At 41.6% G+C, this 24,431-nt stretch overlaps 1 protein-coding gene and 1 long non-coding RNA gene across 5 annotated transcripts; one reads left to right on the top strand and one right to left on the bottom strand.

Moving 5' to 3' along the window:
• The first annotated feature begins 28 nt into the window (after positions 1-28).
• Positions 29-18,411, top strand: REELD1 (reeler domain containing 1). 4 transcript variants are annotated; one of them, XM_083457398.1, is made up of 8 exons: positions 29-145; positions 4,919-4,981; positions 7,104-7,320; positions 9,775-9,997; positions 11,676-11,848; positions 13,202-13,514; positions 14,503-14,566; positions 17,499-18,411. In XM_083457398.1, exons 2-8 carry the CDS (start codon positions 4,970-4,972, stop codon positions 18,123-18,125), a joined length of 1,629 nt encoding a protein of 542 aa, XP_083313524.1. In that variant the 5' UTR covers positions 29-145; positions 4,919-4,969; the 3' UTR covers positions 18,126-18,411. The 4 variants fall into 4 exon arrangements, with proteins under 4 accessions (XP_083313524.1, XP_083313523.1, XP_083313522.1 ...); XM_083457397.1 differs by having other exon boundaries at positions 132-1,618; positions 4,888-4,981; XM_083457396.1 differs by having other exon boundaries at positions 132-1,618.
• Positions 18,042-22,982, bottom strand: LOC310685442. Its single transcript, XR_014515264.1, has 4 exons — positions 22,780-22,982; positions 21,049-21,165; positions 18,383-18,639; positions 18,042-18,174 (listed from the first exon to the last, which is right to left on the bottom strand). It is a non-coding gene; the product is annotated as an uncharacterized lncRNA (long non-coding RNA).
• Positions 22,983-24,431: the final 1,449 nt, after the last annotated feature.

Below are 24,431 nucleotides of genomic sequence, written 5' to 3' on the forward strand. Positions count from 1 at the left end.
GCTAATTTTATACAACATCTGGTACTCACACGAACAGTGGTAAGTTAGAGAATAACACCATAGTGGAACCTAACACCACACTGGAACCTTTCTTGGACTGCTAAAGTGTGAAAGCCTGTTTTCAAAAGTTTGGATGGCTGGAAAGGTAAGGCAAACTGCATGCCCTGTTTTAAAAAAGCACAGCCTCTTTCTTTAACTCTAGTCACACGGTAAAATCTTCAGTTGCAGTCTGAAGTGAACCAACAAAAATCTTAAATAGTGGGTGTAACAGTGACAATTCAACAATAGGAACAGGATGGAAGAAAAATCCAGGGGTAGCATTGTGCCAGCTGCAAGTAAGCACTGCAAGTGAGAAGCTTCTGTTTATGTGCCAGCCCTCCAAATCCTGGCAACCCTTTGCTCTCCTGATTGCCGTTAACTTTTTCTTCTTTCTCCCCCCTCAGCACACTGTGAGGCTCATAAATCTGTGTGGCTGCACAGAGTGCAGGATCTGACATGTAATATAAAATCCAGCAGCTTGAGCAGAATCCAAAGACTATTCTTTTTTTATTTTTAAAGCAGAGTCAGCCTTGAAACATGAAAGCTAAGAAACTAATAAAAAATAAATAAATTGGTAGGATGGGCTATAACAGAAATAGGGGGGGGGGAGGTCTATGTAGAGCTGCTGTGGTCAAAGTTCCATTGCATATTCCTCAACCATTCTTTAGGCCACACACACTTTCTTTCATTTGTGCCCCCAAATGTTCAACTAGATGCCTGACTTTTTAACCCGAGGAAATGGGAGAATAGGGGGAAAGGAATTATAAACCTTGTGTTTTGCAATCTAAGTTAAAACTCAGTTGCTGCAAACAAAATGTTTCCTTAGTCTGAAATAGCCATTGATGTGCGTACAAAGGAATCTTACTCCTGTTCACAATATGTTTAGGGTTTAATTCTATGTTCAGCTTATTGGGGAACAAGTCCCATTGAACTCAGCTGGGACCTACCTTAAAGGGGCATCTCTGAATAGGCATGTACAGGATTGTACTGTATGCAAAGCTAAACTAAAACAAGTCCTATAGTATAGAGTTGAGAATATTTTGATAAAAAGTTATAAAACAACCCAGCATGGGGTGCCTTGTACATTATACTGTTCTCTGCCTTTTAAAATCAGCACATACCTTTCTTTGAGTTGTGCATGAATAAGCATTAACAATTGTGTGAATACAACATTGTTCCATCTCTTCAAATAACAGAAGACCTTTGGTACAAGGAGGAAATAGCAGCACTTGAAGGGAAGGAATTAATAATTGTTAACTTATTCACATTTCACATGGCTCTGTGCAGCATACAAAGAGAACCCAATTTTATAGCATGTTTCAATAATTTATAACTCCTTGACAAGGGCTTGAGAAAGGACTGCCATGTAAATACAAATCACAGGCATGGTTTTCTATTAATGGCTTCTTTTTAAAATGGATGTTCCTTCAGGTTTACTATGTAATTTTTAACTTGTTTTGGGAAAAGGTTACAGGTGGCAAGGTCACTGGATCCCTTCATCTTCCAGAATGGTTGCTGGAAGAAGCTAAAGTATTTTGTTTCCAAACATCTAAAACGGTGTATTTATGGAATATTTATTGTAAGTATATCCACTATTATATAATATCTTACCCTCAGTTATTTAATCCTGTCACAACTCTAAAGAGCAGCTTTTTTTAAGAGCCCTAATTCAAATATATGCATACACATGCGCTGCACTGCATGCATAGCCCAAGATAATAACTGGCCATCCCCTTGTGTCATTGCAATGTAAACAGAGCAGCATGACTGGGAGTCATTGCAATTGTGCTATGTCTGTATGTTCTTTATTATGTAGCTGTACATTAAATCATGGCTATCCAGGAAGGCAAAATGGCTTAACGACAGGGATGAAGACTTAACTTAATTGCTGTTAAGGAGAAAAGTGATTGAAATAGACATTTGGCTGTGAGTAAGCACCATTGAGGGACGCAGGTGGCGCTGTGGGTTAAACCACAGAGCCCAGGACTTGCTGATCAGAAGGTCGGTGGTTCGAATCCTCGTGACAGGGTGAGCTCCCGTTGCTCGGTCTTGGCTCTTACCAACCTAGCAGTTTGAAAGCACATCAAAGTGCAAGTAGATAAATAGGTACCACTCCGGCGGGAAGGTAAATGGCGTTTCCATGTGCTGGTCTGGTTCGCCAGAAGCGGCTTAGTCATGCTGGCCACATGACCTGGAAGCTGTACGCTGGCTCCCTTGGCCAATAAAGCGAGATGAGTGCCGCAACTCCAGAGTCGGCCACGACTGGACCTAATGGTCAGGGGTTCCTTTTACCTTCTTTACTAAGCACCATTGAACTCCTTAGGGCTTAGCATCTGAGTGTATAGGATTACACAGTTAATCCCACCTATATATTGGGGGCGATTTGGCTGAACCTTCACTATTTGCCTTAGGCCCTTTTACACAGTGAACAACTCTTGGTGTGGATCAAGGCCTGCAGGAAATGAAAAGAAAGTTGCTGTCTTCTGTTGGGATCTTGAAAAGTCTAAAGCTAACTCAGTCTGTATTCTGCTGATCTGTAACATATCAATAATATTTAAGGCACAGTACTTTCCTATTATAAAGAGGAAGCTTATTTGCCCAATATTAGTCTATGAAAAAAATTGTTTGATACATTCTTTGATAATAAAACTGCAATTCTGTACTCACCTGAGGTTTAAGTTCCACTGAGCTAAGGCTTCTAAGTGGACTCACTGTAAGTTGCCTCTTATTTTCTGAAGTGTCTGCTCAAGGCTAGTTGAGCATTATCATGTAGCAACTGCTTTAAAATGCCCAGACTGAGTCCAAACAAATTCCTCCCTTAGGTAGGAAAGTGCAACTGATCAATGATAGAAGTACAGGATTTCTGTGCAAAATATCTATAGCTCTAGCAATTTTAATGAATACCATCACCTACTTACGCTTTCCTGAAAGGAGTAATTAATGAGAAAAATGACAATTAGCATTTTTAAACTTCTAAGAATGCGTCTACAGCAGAACTAACAATCCTTCCCCAAAGCAAGAGTTCTAGTTTTTATTCTGCTTGATGAAGATTTTAAAACCTAAAGAGACATAAGTAGAACAGCTTTCCACTTGAGTTTTTCAGCATTCAAATTTTAAAGCTGTTAATTTTAAATCTGCAGAGAACTTGCTACATATGCCCCCAACTACTGGATAATACGCAGAGCCAGGGTTGTTTCTGCAGTGATATTGAAGCTGTGGGACTTTTCTTGGGGAAATTACCTTGCCCCTTCCCTCTTGATTTTAAATATTTGCCAGGCCAAAGTGTCCACTTTGGATTTCTGATTGGCTCTGCTGAGTGCTTTTGGTTTTATTTCTGCTGCTCTTGTTTAATGTTGCTTGTTAGTATTCATGGGGCAGAGGTTGTTAGTGTTGCATCCAGGGGCACAATGGTGCCCCTGAGGCCTTTTCCTAGTGCCCACAAAGCCTCTGAATGCTTCCCTGAACTGCCACCTTGGTCATGATGGGGTAATGGTAGTTTACTCCCCCCCCCCCCGAAAAGTACATACAGCTGAAGGAGGAAGTTGGAAGAATGACACTCTTCTTTCCTGTTTCAGCTCCATGTGCTTTTCTAGGTTCAGGTTAATTCTACCTAGATCCCTTGGAAGTAAGATGTGCATGCACTTCCTTTCTTTGGATTGGGGGGCAGAAGTGACCACGGTGGTGGTACCCATGGCACTTGCTCAAACATCCAGATGTGCCCACAGACCTAAAACATGTGAAAGGGAAGTTACAAATATTTTAATATATACCCGGTATTTTTCACTCTATAAGACGCACCAGACCACAAGACGCACCTAGTTTTTGGAGGAGGAAAGCAAGAAAAAAAATATTCTGAATCTCAGAAGCCAGAACAGCAAGAGGGATCGCTGCGCAGTGAAAGCAACAATCCCTCTTGCTGTTCTGGCTTCTGGGATAGCTGCGCAGTCTGCATTCGCTCCATAAGACGCACACACATTTCCCCTTACTTTTTAGGAGGGAAAAAGTGAGTCTTATAGAGCAAAAAATACGGTATTTTGTGCATGTGTGTCTCTGTGTGTACACACACACACACACACACACACACACACACAAGCTTAAGTTGTTTTCAGACTTTATTCTCAGTATTGGTTCTTCTTCACTGAGGCTGTTGTCAAGGAATATGGTATAAATAAATGCTATGCTGCTCATGCTCTAGTGTTTGGAACACCTGTTTTGAAACTTCAGTTAAGACTTGCAGCCTTTCTTCACGCTAAGAATGGGATTTTGTGGCCATGACCTATATTCTTGGCCAGAATCAATGACATCAGCCAAAGTGAGGGTAGAGAATAGGGAGCTTTAAGGATCAGGACCTTTCCTGTTTGTATAACTGCATTTTAAAATGTTGCTGAAGTAAAAATATTTATGTTTTAATACAGTGAAATAGACATGTCTGGGTCTCATTCCTTCCATATTATTTTTGCTCTCAAGTTATTCCCATACAAATCTGAAAGGCAGCATACTCAGTGTATATCCTTGAGTGCACAAAAGAAAGCACTTGTGTGGGGAGGCGAGAGAAAGAAGCCAGACTTTAATGTACCTGAAACACTAGATTATTCCCCACAGTCTTTTTAATGGCTCTCATCCTATGTTCACTTTTAAGTTTATTTGAGATTTTCTTCCAAGTAAATGTGTATAATATGGTAGCCCAGGTTTTGTTTTCACCGCGGAAACTTGGTGTTGCTGTGTTTCTTTTTAAGTGGATGAGTAGAGTGTGAAGAAAACTAACGTGATTAAAACTGGATTTGAGCACTGACAGAGTTCCTGTAGGTATTAAGGATTAGCAGTAACAGCTGTTGCTCTTCTCATTAGTAGAGAGGGTAAAGAACTTTTTTCCTTAAAGGATGTTTGCCTGGCAGGCTGAAGGAGAAAATTGCTGAGTGTCTGAAGGAACATGTGTCCCAAGGTAAGAAACTGGCAATGTTAATGCAACTAAGGTGTTGAATACTAAGAGGAGATTTTATAGGGCTAAAAGCAAAATTGGGATATGGAGGAAATATCCTATTAAACAGGAAAAATAACTTGTATATATTTAACTACTTACAAAAATGGCTGTAGCAGGGATTATATTGGAAGATGGGAGTGTGTGTGACTCTATTTGTTCAAAACCTGTTCTAATTCAAGGGCTGGGTTTTCAAAAAGGGATTCGTTTATATGGCCTTGTGTTGTCTTCAGTCTGTAAACAGTTTCAGAAATCACTGTGGAGGAAAAGAATTGAGCTAAACATTGGCTCAGAATAAGTAGTTCAATATTTAATAGCATCTGATCAGGCACATTTAAAGGTGGTAGGAAAGTCTATATAAGCTGAACTCTGCATAGACCCATTCTTGTGTATGAGCTTAAGGTGTTTTAAGACACTAATTTAAATGCCAAATGGCTGATATGGTCTGGTAGGATAGAAGAGATGACTATAGAAGCTTATGGGATCAGCTAATGGATAACTCTTTAATGGAGAACTGATTTTGCTGATAGGCAGACACAAATGGAAGGGGAAGGAATAGGTGGCAGGAGGAGATTGGATGATGGATCTGCAGTGCAGATGGAAATGATTTTTCTACTCTTGCATGTTTGCTTCACCACCCTTCATTCTCTCCAATCTTAACTCGCCTTCCAGAAAAGCTGGGCTTTTGTTTTGTTTTGGAAAGTATGAATAATTAAAGGAAATTTTGGAGTCAAGTATAGCACGAGGCCTTTAAACTTCACTGACCACATATGGAGTGGTAACACTCTTGGCACTGTACCTCAAGAGAAGTGACCATGAGACCTAGGCCTGACTTGGACAGGACCTTCTGCTGCTTGGACCTTTCCTGCCATAGCTCTATATTGCTGCTCTACAGTATTCAAGCACAGCTTCTTTTAATAATTACATGTATATTTATACTTTTGAAGGATTTATTTCCAAGAACATGAATATATTCAGCATGGGTTTTAAAATATATGAGCACCTCCCTTTTTCCTAGTCGTCTTTGGTATATTTCTAAGTCAGTAGGGTTGTGTGAGGAGCACACAGAGGTAAAGTGAAAGTGGGGGAAATTGGAGAACTGATAAAATATTGGGTTTGAAATGCTAGATTTAAATGGCTATATTGGGACAGTTGTGAATGCTCAACTTTTAAAGATGCCTCTAAAAAGTATTTTAGGAAATAAAATGGCATCAACATGGTGGGCATCATTAAGTACTTGTGTCCCTGTTCACTACGGATGCCATGAGGATCAGCCAATAAGTGATACAAATTTTGTATATGGTCATAGACTGCTTTGGGAAATATTTGCAAAAGCAGTATATAAATTAAATAGGTATGTGTAACACACACAGAGGAAGTTGCTTTATACCAGCTCAGAGCATTTGTTCGGCTAGGTTGATCCATTAAAATGGAAATACCTGGGATCTTCTGAATGAAAAGCATGTTTTCCTACTACTAAACCCTTCCCGACTTATGCTATCTCATCCCACATTGTACTTGCAGTTTCAATGGCTGTGTTGTCTTCCAGCTACTCAGTATTGGGTTTGAACGCTGGGGGAAATGCCAACTGCCCTTCAAGGATGTATTGGCTGCTGCAGTGTCCTCTGAACTGTGTGTGGAATCCAAGTAGCTGCTATCCATTCCCTGCGTGCTAAACATTGGGAAAGGTCCATCGATGTTTCTGATAGTTACCCCACTGCTAGCTCTCATTTTGCAGCATGGCCACAATGTAAGAGAATACATGCTCCGTCTGATTGCCATGAGCCAGAAGCATACTGGCAAAGGATTTCAGATAACCACTTTGCCTGGGTGGTTACTGCCCCACCACCCCAACAGTTCCAGAATAAGTCAAAGCCTGCTTTGTTCTCAAAGTGTTTTATTTCGTGGACTAACCAGGAAAAAGCTCCAGGGAAGATTAAAACCTCCTTTCTCACAGTCCAAAGCTTGTGAAATTGACAGTTTCATCTGAAATTCAAAGGTGTCACTGGTGTAGCTTCATACAAATTGTACTTTAAAAAATTGATTGAAAAGCACTGCAATAACTTCCAACGTCTTTTCCTGACAGGTAGAGGAAGAGATGAAAGTTCAGGCACTTTTTGTTGTGTGGGCATTGACAATCCTGTGCTTAGTTTCATACACCGCAGCATTCTCCCATGGGGCCAGTCTTTCGGCATGTACTGATATGAGTCCCAAACATATCAGAGCTCACCTTCAGAACCCGCAGAATAACTATATTACCATCCATACCAATATATCCTTTTTTCCAGGTGACAAGGTTCCAGGTAAGGAGTCACAGCTACCGGTAATTATGATGTTTTGGGGGAAAGCCAGAGGGGTGTATTCAGAGGCCATAGATCAGGAGTGGGAACCTCAGCCTTGGGAGCCACATGTAACCTTTTAGGCCTTTCTATACAGCTCTTGGGACTCTTCTCAGCAGCACTTCTTCTCCCCAGGCAACACTCTTCAATGTTGCTGCTTTGCATGAGCCTCTGGTGGTTTAGCCTGGCTGGAATGTGTCACTGAAACTCTGATAAGGCTTTTTGCTTGCCTGGATGGTGCATAGAGAGTGGTATGTGAGTGTAACAACTAGCCTACTGTACAAAGGTTAAATTTGCATTCCTTGTTCTGCCCACTTTTGCTTTATGTCCCACCTATCATTGTGGCAGCTGGAAGTTTGCCCATTGGGCAATGCAGCCCTCAGGCTGAAAAAGATTCAAAGCACCGAATCCCTTCTCAGTTGCTCTTTGCTGCTTAAGATGGCCTGCATTTGCCAACTGCATTTGCAGTTGCTCTCCAAATGCAGGAGGACAAAACTGATTGAATGAACAGAAGAACGAATAACAAGCAGTAAGTAGATGTAACAGCAAGACTAAATTTGAAACACTAATTAAAATCGTCAGGGCAGTTTTGAAGATACTTATGTGGCTCACACAATGAGCACTTTACGGGTATGTTGGGAAGATATATTACTTAAAATGAAACTTGCTTTATATGTGATAATTAATGTGTGTTGGGTGTAACTGTGTGTAAACAGAAATCGAAATCCAGTTATGCTCATGTATATTACAGAAGGAGTAGCTTGCATGTGACATTGCTTGGAATAAACCACCAGTGTTTTTCATACACAGTTCATGGATCACTGCCAGTTACAGTTGGCTCTCATCAAAGGAGATGACTTAGCCTCCTGCTATGGAAGCTCTAGTGACTCCCTTCTGTTATGGCAAAGAAAGCTTCACTTTCACAGGCTAGAAATACCCCACCCCTCATCCTTCATGTGTACAGTTAACCTGTGAAGGGGGGAATGGGACTGTGTTTGCTGGCCCCACTTTGACACTTAGTCGCTGTTCCTGCCCCCTGGTGTCCACACATTTGCACAACTTCTGGCAGTAGGTTCTATGTGCATACAACTGTATGTGCATATACTCCAGATCTGGTTGGACTACAGCTCCTATCATTCCTGGCTGAGACTGATAATGATAATAATAATAATAATTTTTATTTATACCCTGCCCTCCCCAGCCAAGGCCGGGCTTAGGGTGGCTAACAAGCAATAATAAAAACAAATTGAATGAATACAACTTAAAAACAAGATTAAAATACAACAATTAAAATATTGAAACATTAAAATATTAAAATGCAGCCTCATCACAGGAGAAGAAAGAAAAAAGAAAGAGGGGGAGGGAATCAAATTGGCTCCAAGCCAAAGGCCAGGCGGAACAACTCTGTCTTACAGGCCCTGCGGAAAGAAATCAGATCCTGCAGGGCCATGGTCTCATGAGGCAGAGTGTTCCACCAGGCCGGAGCCAGTGTTGAAAAGGCACTGGCTCTGGTTGAAGCTAATCTAACTTCCTTAGGGCCCGGGACCACTAGGGTGTTGCTATTTATGGACCTTGAGGCTCTCCGTGGGGCATACCGGGAGAGGCGGTCCTGTAGGTACGAGGGTTCTAGGCCATGAAGGGCTTTAAAGGTCAAAACCAGCACCTTAAATCTGACCCTGTACTCCACCGGGAGCCAGTGCAACTGGAAAAGCACTGGGTGAATATGCTCCCATGGCAGAGACCCCGTGAGGAGCCTGGCTGCAGCATTCTGCACCCGCTGGAGTTTCTGGGACAGCTTCAAGGGCAGCCCCGTGTGGAGCAAATTACAGTAGTCAAGACTGGAGGTGACCGTCGCATGGATCACTGTGGCCAGGTCGGGGCGGGAAAGGTAAGGGACCAACTGCTTGATGCGGTGAAGGTGGAAAAATGTCGCCTTGGCTGTTGCTGTAACTTGCGCCTCCATGGAAAGGGAGGCGTCAAGGATTACACCCAAACTCTTAACGGAAGGCAATGACACTAACTGGGCCCCCGCAAGAGAAGGGAGTTGGTCCCTCATCCCCATGAGTTGGAATCCATCAGCATGTGAAGAGCCACAGGTTCCCCTCTCTGCTTTATGAGATTTGGATCTCATCGTGATGAGACCAGAATGTTGACAGTAATCAGTGGAAATCAGTATGGCAAGGCTTATTTTAGGTGTATCTCTCCCCGCCCCAGCCCCCCGGGCCCCTAATGCTAATATTGGCTGTGCTTAATAAGTTACCAAGGGCAACATTTATTTTAAAATATCTAAAATTCCAACAACTTGGCATTGCCAAGCACACTTCCTAACATGAAATGTAGATGCAAATTTCACAACGCAAATATTAAAATGCATTTCCAAGGGCTTATGTTATTGTGTAACTTCCACTTTGTCCCCAGTCACCGTCAGGAGCACGCGTGATTTCATGGGCTTTATGCTTCAAGCTCGCAGGGTATCAAACGATCAAATTGCTGGCACTTTTGTTTACATTCCTCCTGGCTCCAAACTGCTGACTTGTTTTGAAGATGGCGACACCGTCACCCATTCAGACAAGTCCCTGAAGAGAAACCTGTCGTTCGTGTGGAAAGCACCCGATCAGCCCATTGGAGACATCAGGTTCTTGTAAGAAATTTTGGATTGTTAAGATTGAAGGTCTGCTTGATGGTAAACAGATTGGAAATCTTCTAGTGGAGGAATCCATGGGAGCCAGTGTGGTGTAGAGGTTAAGAGTGGTAGTCTCGTAATCTGGGGAACCGGGTTCGAGTCTCTGCTCCTCCACATGCAGCTGCTGGGTGACCTTGGGCCAGTCACACTTCTTTGAAGTCTCTCAGCCCCACTCACCTCACAGAGTGTTTGTTGTGGGGGAGGAAGAGAAAGGAGAATGTTAGCCGCTTTGAGACTCCTTAAAGGGAGTGAAAGGCGGGATATCAAATCCAAACTCTTCTTCTTCTTCTTCTAGCTAGCTGGCTCTTTGCAAAACTTACTGAGGAATGGTAGCATGATATTGATTCTAAGCTCAGAAACGTAATGGTCACTATAAGTGAACTTGAACCAGGTCTGCTCCATTATTGTTCCACCATTTCAATATCCTTTGAGTTCCACTCTGTTTGTAGTCCAGTAGGAATTGTAGAAACTACAACCCATTTCCCTACATAATTACTTTCTGTTTTTCTTTTTCCTTCAGGAAGGCTTTCTTTAAAAAAGTTAAAATTATTTTCTATAAAAGCCTACCCAAAACAATTTATTAACTACTATTTTAAAAAAATCTTTCCTGCAGGAGTGTATGCTGAAAAGGGAAATAAGAGAAAACGTTTCATTTCTTCTTTGCACAGGTTTACAGTTGTACTCCTGAGGATTTAAGTTTGATATTTAAAGTCAGACAGTGGCAAAGCATCATTTTTATGCTTTCTCTTTTTAAACCTTTAAACTGTATATAAATGGATTTCCAACATTGATCAGCTCTGCTCTCTCTGGTAAAGTGAAACCTCAACATTTTGGAAGGTATCCAACACAGGCAGATTTCATAAGCATCCTAAATGCTAGTAACTGCCCAGCCAAACAGGGCAGTATAGGTTAGGATTCCAGCCTTAGGGCACATTTACTAAACACTGGGCACAAGTCCTTTTAAGTAAACATTTTTAGAATTGAGCAGTACATTTTCCCCTCACACAGCTAGCTCCACCTGCCTAGAGAAACTAAAGCCAACTTTTGAAGGCATTCATGAGGCTGTTGTGGAAAGAGATTACATTTTTCTGTTTCCCAGTGTGACACTTCAGTGCTAAGACAAGCTCCATCTATTAAAAATATGTCTTTAACCAGTACATGTTTCTATTTGACCAGGCCTCTGTCTTTGTCTGATTAACATTTTATGTTCTTTTAAAAACTCAACAACTTTGGCTACCCTCCCTTAACAAAAATTCTGGCTACACCTAGGACTTGGTCTCGATTTTTTTTTTTTAAATGACATTCAGTTTTCTTCCCCTTCTTAACTATGGCACTATTTTTGTCAAATGTAAAATTAATTTTTAAAAAGCTGATTAAATTAAAAGTAACTCCCCCCCCATGTGTTTTGATTAGCTCTAATTGTGATTTTATTTAAAACCCCGTTCACTAAGGTTTCAACTGGTTATTTGTTGTCATTTCAAAACAGAAAAGTGTTATGGTCTAATCCTTTAATGTCTTTTACGCTAATTCTGTTTGTAGATTTTAAAAAATTCCCTTTGATTTACCAAATGTTCTGATGATTTATTTATGGTACAGAATGACTAAAGCCTTGCTTCAAACACTTTTTTAAAAACAGTTTATCAGTCGTCCAGTCGTACTTTGTTTATTGGGCAAGGATTGAATCTTCCACTGTGTCTCAACAAACACAAAACAGAACCACAGCCGAAAGTAATGTGGCCCCCAGTGTAATAAAGCCAACGCCTCTTCAAAAGTCAACTGATCTAAAAGGAGCATTTGCTGCAGAGAAAGGTATGTTTTTATCCGACATCCTCCCCCCCCCCCCCGCCAAAGTGGAACCTTTCTATAGGTCTATGCTATGTCACATTTCTATTATCTTATATGACTTAGAAGTATTAGGAATTATATTAGTGCAAAACTTCTATGTTGGATTGAATTATAAACTCATTGTGTGATGCCCTGCAACATACTCAGAACAGACTCATTGAAATCACTGGACTTAAGGGACTTGCATCCATTGATTTCAATGAACCTACTCTTATCATTTAGTTGTGTACCACCCATTGACTCAGAAGTAAATACCACTGATTTCTATAGCCCTGATGTTCAAGTAAATATCCTTAAGATTATCTCCATTGCAAAAGGAATGGACTTTAACAGAGCTAGATTGTACATACTAATTCGGAGTATTAAGCAGCTTTGTTGAGATCACTTGCTCTTGGATCTCACCTGCAATGAAATGCATGAGCACCTTATTACTTTGAGGCCTCACAAGATCTCACTGAGAACTCTCAAAGTAATTCACAGTCTCTGTGGATGACATCCACACAAGCTCTCTTTGAGGTTTTTTGGTAGAAGTGGGAAAGAAGAAGGGTGTGTCACTGTTGCTTCTGCTCCCCTCTGCTCCTTTGTAAAACTAAATTTGCTCTTTTATCCAAGAGTCTAACTCCTTGTCCAGCTGACACGCACAAACTTACTCCATCTTTCCTCTTTCCCATCTCCTGTTTCTCTTCTATTTCTTTCTTCTAACTTCCTTATCTTCCTGCATATCTGATTGAAAACAGAATATACGTACTAGCCAAAAGATGACACTTGTTTTTCCAAAGCTGTAAGGTTTTCTTCTTTTATTATAAGCTTTCTTTTATATTACTGCTTATTGTCATTGGGAATAGAAAGTCTTAATACACTGCATACATTGCATGAAAAAGTCCTGTTTTCAATACCCAGCTTCTCTATATAGATCTGGGAAAGACTCCTGTCTGAAATGCTGGAGAGCTGCTGCCACTTGGTGTATAAAGTTAGACAGTACTGAGTGAGGTGGACCACTGAAGTGCCAGTAAAAGACAGTGTGCTGTGTTCCCAGAATGCAATGTGGGCTAATGAATGTGAAAGTATTTGCCTTACTGATTGTCATGATTTGAATGTCATGATCGTGCCCTTCTTGTGAGGTTCTCCAGAGGCACCTATCTGACTACTATTGGAAACAGAAGCATCTAACAGATTAGATGTGTCTAATCCAGTACTCCAGTTATGCCATCTTAACAAATAAGAAATATATACATAAGAGAAGCATGTTCACTATTTTAAGAAATGTCTGCTAACAGTATTATATTTTTTAATGTTCTGCTTTGTGCTTAACCCCAGAAAGTTCCACTCCTGACACCATCTTAACTCAGTTTGCAAAATTTACACATACTAGTCTGACTCGGCTTGCAGCCACATTGATTTTGGATCCATCTTACAGTGGACGACAAGTCTCTGAGCCTCCTGACAATGGAAATGCTCTGTCTGAATCCCTTGCAGACTTGGTCACTTCACATGCCATCAGTCGCAGTAGCGAAAGACAAGCTAATGGAAGTGGCACAGTTGGTGATCTCACACTGGAGCCATCACTTCAGTTCCAGGATCTCGACTTCATAGCACAACGTCATTCCTCCAGCCACAGCATGTACAACAGGTACTGTGTGAGCATTACATGTCATGCTGCACATAACACTTATTGCACTAATATTTATGAATATTGGATTTGCCAAAACATGGCAGAGTCTTAAAAGATTCTGAGTGCTGCATCTCTCTCTCTCTCTTACACATTTGTATTTCATTTTAAGTGTGTAAATAATTGTAAAATAGCAGCAGCAGAGCTTTCAAACACTGCCAGGTGTAGGCATTCTGGAGGACCAAGACCAGCTAAATGCAAAATGGCTGCCATTTGAAAGTTACCTGGAATGATAGCTCTCTAGTAGCAAAATAAGATGCTCATGGAGAGAGACAGTCTCTGGAGAGATGGTCTCTGCAGTTGTATCTAGTGTCGCCATTGTGTGTGCAGAAGTGACTTCCACTTGTGCAAAGGGAATTTTCCTTACCTCCTTTTCCTTCTGCCCCCTATGCATCCTCCAAATCTCTCTTGGGTTGCCTCTCTGGGGCTGATTCTGGAGGTCGTGCAGGGGGCTGCAGTGGAGAGGAGGGGAAATGGAAGTCCCAGTGCTCACAGAGTGTTGGGCACTAGCCCATTCCTTGTCATTGGTTTTCAGCTCCAGAGCTCACCTGAGCGTATGATTTCAAATGACCTTCACATAGTGCCTATCATATGAAACAGATCTGATTCTGTGGCACATATGGGCTGTGGCTCAGTGGTAGAGTAGCTGGCTTGCAGCATCTCCATGTAAGTCTGCAAAGGACCTCTGCCTAAAACCCTGGAGATGTGCTACCTGTCCATGTAGACAATGCTGAGCTAGATAAACCAGTGGTCTGGCTCTGTGTAAGCAGCCTCCTATTTGGGATTTGTATCTGACATACCATACAATTAAAGCATCGCCCCAACCCCAGTCCTGAGTAAGCTTTGGGAGGAATTTCCCTATGACAGTTAGGAACATGCGTGCAGAATACAAGCTGAATTTATCAGAACGAAATGTAATTAATTTACACTTTGCTCCCCAACATTTCAGGAGAGAAAATACTTCAAGCTTTCCCGTATCACAGCTTTGCTCTACATGTAAAAAAGGCATGGAGGTAAGCACTGAAAGGATGGCGTTCGATTTGTTTTCAAGAAAGATCTTTGGTAGTACATTGTTACTGTTCTGCTTCAGCATTGTGTCTTTCCGACAGAAGCCTAATACGATAAAAGTGAGATGTATTTGTTTAAACTGGTACCACACTCTAATCTCACAGAGGTGTGCAAATAAGTAAGAGCCATTGCAGTGACCCAACACATAGCTAAACCCTACTAATGATAAAATTTAGAGTCTCTCCTCAGACACAAATTCAAATGCTCCTGAGACCATTTTCCTGCTGCTTTGAAGGCCTGCAGTCAGAGAATCACAGTGTCATTGAATGCAATGAGAACTTGTCTCATTACCGTGGTGCCCCGCAAGACGAATGCCTCGCAAGACGGAAAACCCGCAAGACGAAAGGGTTTTCCGTCTGCAGAGGCGCTTCGCAAGACGAATTTCCCTATGGGCTTGCTTTGCAAGACGAAAAATGACGGGAAAAAAAGATATTTTTTTTTGCTCCAAAACCCCTTATTCTGAATCGCTAAGCTGCTAAAAGCATTTTAGCGGCAAAACCGCTAATCCCCCACCCCTAAAAAAGCCGTTTTTAGCCCTTAAAGTGCCAATAGCGCTAATAGCGCTACTCCGTCAATGGGCTTGCTTCGCAAGACGAAAAAACCGCAAGACGAAAAGACTCCCGGAACGGATTCTTTTCGTCTTGCGAGGCAACACTGTATTTAATCTGCATTGAAATCGTAGAACAATGTGGGACTGAAAACAAATCTGTAACTGTATTCCCACCCCCAACCATGTATATGGAGAACAAATTGTCCTTGAAGGCTTGAACTCGAAAGTATAATGGACACACTTCTGCTTTGTTTGCTTTGTGATGGGAAAGTCATAGGCTTGGTCCCATACTCACACGAGGCTGAACAGACCTTGTAGGGAATGTGTTGTTTGTTTGCAGAACATTTGGTTCAACAGAGGGTCGGCCTGCTGGTAATGGGGCAGAAGCCTTTTGGATGTAGAAACACTGGTTTTTACTTGAGTGAGGAAGAATTCTTTGTGACTTGAAAACTTGCCCCCAGTCTACAAATACAGAGGATCCAATGAAAGCTTGATTTTAGCCTTCCGGAATCCTGTCTGGAATGTCTGGCACACGTAGACTGCATCTGAGGTCATTTCATGTCTCTTGATAAGCACAGATTGCCAAAACTGGTGTGCTTAATTAGTTGTGACCTAGTTAGCTTCAAGATTCGTCGGATTCTGAAGCAAATAATTCTCTCCCCACTACTACTGGCTTCAGACACAGGCATGGTGTGTAGACCACAGAGAAAACAGGCCGAGCAAAGAAGTACCGGTACATTTCTCTCCCCTTAAAGTGTCTGAATTTAGTGAAAATCTGAAGTACATTCAGAAAGACTAAATGAGCACAGTGCTACAGTGCTGCAGTACTCATGATGGCAGGTCCTGGAAAGCAGGCTAAATAGTCAATGTCTGATTTTCCAGTCAGTGGATTTTGATGTAGCTCACGTATATACTGAGGCATTAGTGCTGTTCTTGCTTACTCCAGTTAGAGGGCAGTAGACTCTCTGAAATCTTAAATAAGTTAAAGTAAACTCTTGGAAGAGAGTCCCACTGGGTTTGTGGTACCTTTTTTATGCAGACATTCAAAGCTATTGTGTTCTAAGTGTTCATTTTGATGCCAATTATTCCTGGAGTTGTATAGACAGGAGACAGCTGGCTGTAAACAGCTCTGCTGAAAGAGGATAGACATGTCTTACAATTAACCCTTGGGCCATAGATACAGCATACGGATATGCTCTTTCAACTACTACGATTCTCAGTAGCAGTAGCTTTCCTAGTCCTGCTACTCAGTGTTTCCTTTTGCTCATGATATTAGGCACTGAGCAGAACACAGAAGTGATACAGATTCTGCTCAGAGGAGTTATAGTTCATAGGGAAGAGACAAAGCAGCAGTGTCAAGGAGAGGGTAGTAACTGCCGCATGAATAGTAGGGATAAGACAGAGACTGTCAGAAGGCATAAAAGAACAGGCAGATGCTTACTTCATAGAATAGGATAGGCTGAGAGATGGTGACTGGCCAAAAGGCCTTACTTAGTGAGAATTGGAACATGCATTTCCATAGTTTTGCCCTTCTCTACCATATTGGCTCTCACATTTCCATTTTCCTTAACTAGCAGTGGCCAAGAAAGCTCCTGGTGGAGTCTAACCTAGATGAATAATAATAATAAAAATAAATAAATAATTGTACTGCACCCATCTGACTGGATTGCCCCAGCCCCTGGAGGAGGATTTCCAACAAATATAAAAGTATAATAATACATTAAATCCTTCCATATACAAGGTTGCCTCCAGATGTCTTCTAAATGTTGTATAGTTCTTTATCTCCTTGACATCTGATAGAAGCATTTGATTGTGCAACAGGCTAACTTTATTCTCCTCTGTCTATAAAACCTATCGGACATTTTTTGAGTGAGCACAGACCAGTGGGGTAAACAAAATAGTTCTGTAACATTCCTTTACCCAAACGCCAAGCATATAAAGGCTTTATATATAAAAGCATATAAAGGCATCACAGTAAGAAATCAACATGCTCATCTCTGAAGGTCACACAGCATAAACCTGCTCCTACCTCTGCAGGCTAAGAAGCCTTTCTAAAATGAGAGTTCTGAATGCTAATCAATGGTTACCTATCTTCTTCTTCATCCCCTCCCATTGGTCTGATTCAATACTGTTCTAGGATCATTTTAAGAGCTCTTAAGAAGTGGTGTGCTATTATGATGAGAACAGTTATCTGTGAGCATTGTGATGATTCTAGTAGGCGAACGATGATAGTTTTGATCTAACTGAACAACTAAAAGGTGACTGTATATCTCAGCCAAGACAATGGCTGTCACATCCCATGTGTACTTCATCTCTTTGTTTTTAAGGGGGTTTCTACAACACCTAACCCAGGCCTTAGCAAGTCTGTGCTACCCGTTACAGCTTCACCGCTGGTCCACTTCCGGGATCCTCTACGCCTTCCAGGCATGGGAACAATATCAGAGCATTTAGGTAGTGAAGAGGACACGAGTGTCTATCAAAGTTTATCAGGAGCTTCAAGGAAGATGGCAGAGAAACAAGCAGCGACGTGGGAAGTTCCAGCTAACTTCCTGCCCCAGGCTGAACTTACATCACAGGAGCAGGAGGGAAAGGGCAGAAAGGATATCCCTGAGAACACACTCCTGAAGGTAACCAGAGCCACACCCAAAGCTACTGCTTCTGGAGGAAAGCCACGCAAGGAGTCCCAGCTTGTAGTAGCTCAGCTGGGTGTTCTCCTTGGATGCTCTGCTGTCCTCAGCATGGTGCTGGCTGTTGGTCTACGCTGCATCCATTCCCAGTATTGTCACAAGCGAACGGAAGTGTCCTTTAGTGAGCCAGAAAATAATGCCATGGCACTTCAGGAGAACGGGGAGATGATGCATTTCAGAAAGATACGAGAGAACAGCTTTGTTCTGGTACAGGCAGAATACAACTGGATCAGCCCATCAGGCAGTGGGAAAAAAGCTGTTCTCTAGGGTGGTGGTGGTTCTTCCTGTTAGATGTCAGATAGCTTCATCTGTAGGCCTGCAGTAGAACATAATAGCACAGGAAGTGGAGCAGTTGCATATAACCATCTAAGCAAACCTATTTTGTGTAGGCATGATTTTGTTGCAATGCAGATGTATCTAGCTACTTTGCAGATATTATTGCAGATGTTCTTACTTTCAGATATGAAAACATAAAGGTATGTTTTGTTCAAAGTGTAACTCTTATTGCAATTAATATTGCATACCTGCTCATTAAATTGGACTATTGTTGCTATTATGTTTCCTTTGTTGCCTTAAGGTAGTGCCAGAAATAGAAATCATTCCTCTGCCACTGAGTGTCACCTCCTAGTTCGTCTCTGCAGAAAAAGTTTCTGCTCTTGCGGTTCTTCTTTTCAAGTAAACAGAAGCCCTTTGCCCTCTTCTCACTTAGGTTGCGATGCCTTTGGTTTGGTGTGTGAGATTTCTCAAATCAGTCAAATGTTTGCCACTTGAGCTAACTTTCCTGTTTAGAAAAACAAAACAGAGCAACACTAGCGGTTAAGAAAATTGATCTATGGGATGCAAACACTGACTGGCTGCATTGTGAATTGATCTCCAGGAAGGAAACAAAGACACAGTAAATGCCACCTTTTGGCAGAGGAACATGGCTGCTCATCAGGTGTAAATGGAGAGAAAGCTTCTTCTAGCCATTTGCACCTTGATATGCTGGCTTGTTTAATCCTCACGGCTGGCAGTTGCTTTGTTTTCTACTTTGGGTCAGTTCAGCTATTGGAACAATTGGAACAAAGACCTCAGGTCAACTCAGAAAACCCAATGGATGGCTCTATTACAACTTTTACAGCCTTTTAGCACTTTGACTGGAAAAACTTTCTTCAGATTCAGGTTGCGCTGGATTAAAGGATGCCTGAGCAATGGTTCAGAGTTAATTGGCAAAGGCTATTTACTACTCTGAGTGCAAATCCTTCTCTAAGCATACCCAAAAGGGGAATCCCAAAGTATGTGGAAATATACAAAATTATCATTATTAAGGGGGGGGGGGGGACCCCAGGGAAGGCATGTTCAATAACCAGGCAATGCTGGCTGACTGTGGAAGTAGGTGGGGCAAGAGAACAGAAGACCAGGGAATCAGGAAATTTAATGGAGTATCCTGGGAACGGGAATGGCTGGCTGGTCCTGAAGAGAAGCACTCTGAACTGCAACGTTGTAGCAACTCTCACTTTAAAATAATATATCTTTTTTTAAAAAATTGCTTAACCTGAAATAGATTTAAATAGTCGTCGAGACCATTAAGTTGCACTGGGATGCACTGGGCATGCCTCTTCTTACTCCCAGAGCTTGCTATGTATTTATTAGAAACATTTATATCTCACCTTTCATCCTCAATATGAAACACTCTGCAAAAAGATTTTTGAAAAGACTTCAAAACTCAAAATATATGCAAAATAAAGTACAAGGCAGCAGCTAATAACAGGGAAATAGTGAGGGAAAATAAAGGTGATGACCAGGAAGAAACAAACAACTAAAACATCTCTCAATCCCTTTTGGCAACAGGCCATACAGGGTGTGTGGCCACATCTTCCCTGAATTATTTTCTGCTGCACAATTATGTGTTTCAGATGAAGGGATTCAGCTTAAAGATGGAAATGAACGAGTGCACTGAAAAAGGTTGAGAAAGTATGATGAATTACTCATTCATTTTCATTAGAAGCAAATACTGCAAAACCTTTCACTGGAAAATAACGCAGGCTATCAGAGAAATCATGGTAAGAAAATATGTGCAGCTGAAGTAAGTAAAAAGCTATTACAGAAACAGAGAAGACTGCAAAATGAATGTTCTTCCTAGAAAGATGATCTGGATCTGTCAACTAAGTCATAGGAAAAGTGATTAATCTAGTCCTATATTAAGTGTCTTTTTTGTTAAAGAATTGGGATGTTTTCAATTGAGCATCCTTTCTCTAGCTTCATTGAACAAAATAAAAACTTTGTGCAATGCACAATAGTTGGGCTGCTTAATTTTAAAAGCTGCCTCTGTTCAGTACATTGTTAATGCAATCCCTAATTAACTGAGAAAATGGGTCAACAAGCTGGTAAATATTTAAAGAACTATCAGATTTCATTTAAAAAGTTTGCTATGATGGCTTAGCAGTTTATGAATAAATTACAAATTCTTAAGTCCTCCCGCACTATTTCTGTCTGTCTATGTTTAATAATACTAGATTGTTATAGCTTAGGATGTTTTTTAAACACACACACACACACACACACACACACCAACCCTTGCCTAGTCCTATCTTCTGTAGAGAAGGTTAAATGTGCAACTTGAAGTGCACTTAGATTAACTGATGGTATCATAGTTTGTCTCTACGTGTCGTGGACAGCCATATTTTAGTAACCTGGGTGCCTCCCAGGACCATTTGGCGAGGTGAGTTTAGTAAACGTGGAGCAAGATGGCAGTGCGAGGTTAGACAAGTGATAAAATTTGCTCCCAGCTTTTGCTCAGTCAACATATATATTTAACCCACTAACTGAGCATTTTTTGTTCCCTGTTTTGTGTGAACTAAAAATAGATCAAATACGGGTTAAAGTTCAACTCCCAGACCAGGGCACTGTCTGAAGGTGCCCGATGCAGCAACCTTGTTGAAGCTGAGCTGCTCAGGGTCTGATTCTAATCAGTGCCTGAGAACCCTATGGAGACCTCTTTAAGAGCCCCATGGCAGAAAGGCAGCGTATTTATTTATTTTAATGAACTTAATTCAGTGGGTAAGGGTAACCTTGCCATCACAACCTCTAGTCCTCAGCTCTATGCCTCTAGGAAGAGAGCAAGATTATATCTCACAGTGTTCCAAGGGTGAAGAAGACCAGTCATGAAGCACTTTGTAAATTAATATTAGTAGTGAAGTTACTTACATACCTAAAAACAATTCTTGGTAACAATTCTTTATCACGCAGGAGCATGAACAAGCAGTGCAAACCAAGGTGCGATTATCCAAGGAAGGGTGGTATGGCTCTTCACAGTTCACGATGAGCTCTATAGGACAAAGACAATGGACTGCAGGCAGCAACATAGATAAGAAGTGCAAAACCTTTTGTGCTTCCCTTCCTATACTAGTCTCACCTGGAATTTTACAGGAGTGGCAAGCCACTTGGTTGGGTGTGAATTTGGCCACCTCACACTCATCCCACTCACACATGCACACAGCCGAGCTCCTCAAATGATCTGAGCAAATTGGTCAAGGAAAGGGATCATCACCCCCTCTCTGCTCATCACATGGTTGAGATGATGATGAATGGGAAGAGGCTGATTCACATCATCAGCCCAACTCTGCCCACACCAAAGCTGTGTCTGTGTGTTGATGCTACTGTCACCAAAAGTATTAGGGCTGAGGGTCAGAAAAAATTGCGTAGGGGCCAGATTAGCCACTCCTGCCTGATATTGTGCCCTTTTCCTTTCTCCCATATAAATATCTGCCGTTGCTGCATATGGGAAGAATGACAATGTGGAGCTTGTGGATAATGTTGCGAGGCAAACTGGGTCTTCTGCTTGGACCCTGTTTTCAGGGACACCACAGAGCACATGGAATTATGTTACCCCAGATTGTGTAGGCACTTCCATCACCCAGTCGCTGTGGATCATAATGAGGTTACAACTGGTATTTCATTAGGAAAGAATACCAAGCCATGAGCATGTAAGTCAAGCGAACTGCAAGGAGTAATGAAACACAAAGCCAAAAGTGGGCATCTCTGGAAAAGAGGAGTGATAATTAAAATTAGCAATACTGATCAAATATAGCAATTGCAAATCAGTCACTACCAATACTGTATTAGCTAATTAAAGCACACATTACCTTTTTAGTACCAAATGACACTGTCACACCTATGACCTTCACTGCCATTAGCATGAGTGCCTAATATTAACATACTGAGTGCTGGCCAAAAGCTTGACTACATGAACTGAGTTTATTTTGACAGGGCATGAGCCCAGTGCCAATGTTAGAGCTTGGCAGAGGATGATGTGCGAGTTATTCTTGGCAGCTACAGAGTAGCAAGTAATTTATACTTCTAATGAATGATTCTAGAAGTAATGAAACCTCACCCATGCAAGACCCAAGTTCCAAGAAGCAGCTACTCAGATCCTGGGCACCTTACAATGCATTCTGGTGATCTCAAAATATCTATTGCTAAGAATAGCTTGAGGTGGCAGGGGACGACAATAACACTTTTATTTTGGACAAATGCAGTCTTTTGTATGCACTCTGGCATAGCTCTGTTGCAAATGAGAAGGCAATGCACTGACTATGCTTTGCTGAGGGTATAGTGGTATTGCTAGGCATGAAAATATAGTTACAGAATTTATTAAATACAATGGCTTCTTTCCCACCCACTAAATTACTGCCTGAAAATAAATAGGATTTTATTACTAGATTTACTAGTATTAAGAAAAGCACCACTGCCACTGCTCTGATATATTCTCTTTCACTCACTCACTCACTCACTCACTCACATGACTTTGTATTGACCCAAACTGGGGAAGAGGTGATATTCCAAATACAAATTTTTATAGAATCATAGAATTGTAGAGTTGGAAGGGACCTTGATGGTTCTATAGTCCAACCCGTACAATATTACCCACACTGTCTCAAACCTGATTAACAGTTGTTTTTGTGAAACATGATACTCTTTTCAGCAACTGAGGTAAATAGTCCCACTTTCACAGTAAAAACAGGAAGAGTTGCCCTAACTCTGATTTTACTTCAGTGTGCTGTCACACAGCCAAATCAATTGGTTTTGTGCTGCCATGGCATCATAATGCTGCCTATATGATCCCTGATTGGCCAGAAGACATAACCAGAAAGTGGAGGAAACTTACCCTCTGTTTTAAATTTTGCACCAAAAGTAAGAATGGTTGTGAACGGGTAAAATAGCATGGCACACCCAAAAAAATCCTTGCCCACAAAAAATTGGCTCAGCCCTAATGCAAAAACTCCTCCCCAATGGAGATAAAGATATACAAAGGAAGCAAATCAAACCTATACAATAGCTGAAATGCTAATAAGCAAGAGAGCAGAGGATGAGAAATCAGAGCAAAATAGGTATGGAGAAATCAAGACTTTGTAAGACAAGGCACTTGTTGGAAAGAGGAATTGGTTAGGTCTGGGAGAAAAACATGCATATGTAAAGCATAAAAAGGTAAAGGTACCCCTGACCATTGGGTCCAGTCGCGGACGACTCGGGTTGTGGCACTCATCTTGCTCTATAGGCCGAGGTAGCCGGTGTTTGTCCGCATACAGATTCTGGGTCATGTGGCCAGCATGACTAAGCCACTTCTGGCGAACCAGAGCGAGAAAGAAAAACTACTGAAGAAATACTGGACAGGACAAGAAGACAGATGGGGGTGGGGGAAGAGTACAACTATTGCTTTTGTTTTTGGCAGCCATGAAGTGTTCATCTTTTTTCATTCATCATGATGATATCTACAAGAACATGACTCTAATGCATGTTCAGTCTTAGTAGTGGTGATAATTGCCCGCACAAGCTCTGTCACTAGATGGCTGCAGGAGCCTCAGCTCTTGACTTAAAAGTGGTGCTTTAAGATGCCTCAGAAAGGGAGCCCATTTACATCCATTCTGGCATCAACCTCATAGCCTGGCAGTCGGGGCTGGAATTTCTCCATGGCCCAAGGCAGCTTTCACAGTGCAATGTCCTGCTTTTACTTCCCTTATCCTCTGCTCACTCTGTTTACACAGCTTAACCGCACGATGCTTTGGTAGGACAACTGAATTTATGGCTAGATCACTTACTATATGTAGATCAGCTGACTGCCTGAATGAGTCACATGATATTCCTGCAATGATGCAGTGTCATGGCAACTGTGATGCGCTGTTGGCAAATCCCCGTTTGGGCTTCCTGCATTTGTGGCAGTTCTTGAAACAATAGCTCACTAGTTCATCATTATGTCCAGATTGGAGTTTCTGCTTCTGCTTATTGGGATGGCTTCTTCCTCTGCTTATATTGCCGACTTATTTTTTCTAGTTTATAATCCCATTTCCTTGAGTTGCTCGGAAAGTACGTAACATGCAGAGTGCCATTACAGTATGTCCCTATCCTCTCCATCTGCTTTGTTTAATGGAACTTGATAATTATGGTGATGATTTTGCTATAGGGCTTAAAAACTAGTCAGAAAACAGGCTCCCAAGGTAGTGATCAACTAACAACTAATATGGTAGCAAGGAGAAGGACTTCTACTCCTCAGGTTAAGGTCAAAGATCCCAGATGGCCTCTCTGACTCCTGGAATT

Source organism: Podarcis tiliguerta (genome assembly GCF_965153285.1).
Source record: "Podarcis tiliguerta genome assembly, chromosome: 9".
NCBI classification, from domain to species: Eukaryota; Metazoa; Chordata; class Lepidosauria; order Squamata; family Lacertidae; genus Podarcis; species Podarcis tiliguerta.

Coding starts and splice junctions, on each gene's coding strand:
- REELD1 (XM_083457398.1), top strand. Junction 7,321..9,774: donor TCCAGGTGACAAGGTTCCAG/GTAAGGAGTCAC, acceptor CTTTGTCCCCAG/TCACCGTCAGGAGCACGCGT. Junction 9,998..11,675: donor ATTGGAGACATCAGGTTCTT/GTAAGAAATTTT, acceptor TTTTAAAAACAG/TTTATCAGTCGTCCAGTCGT.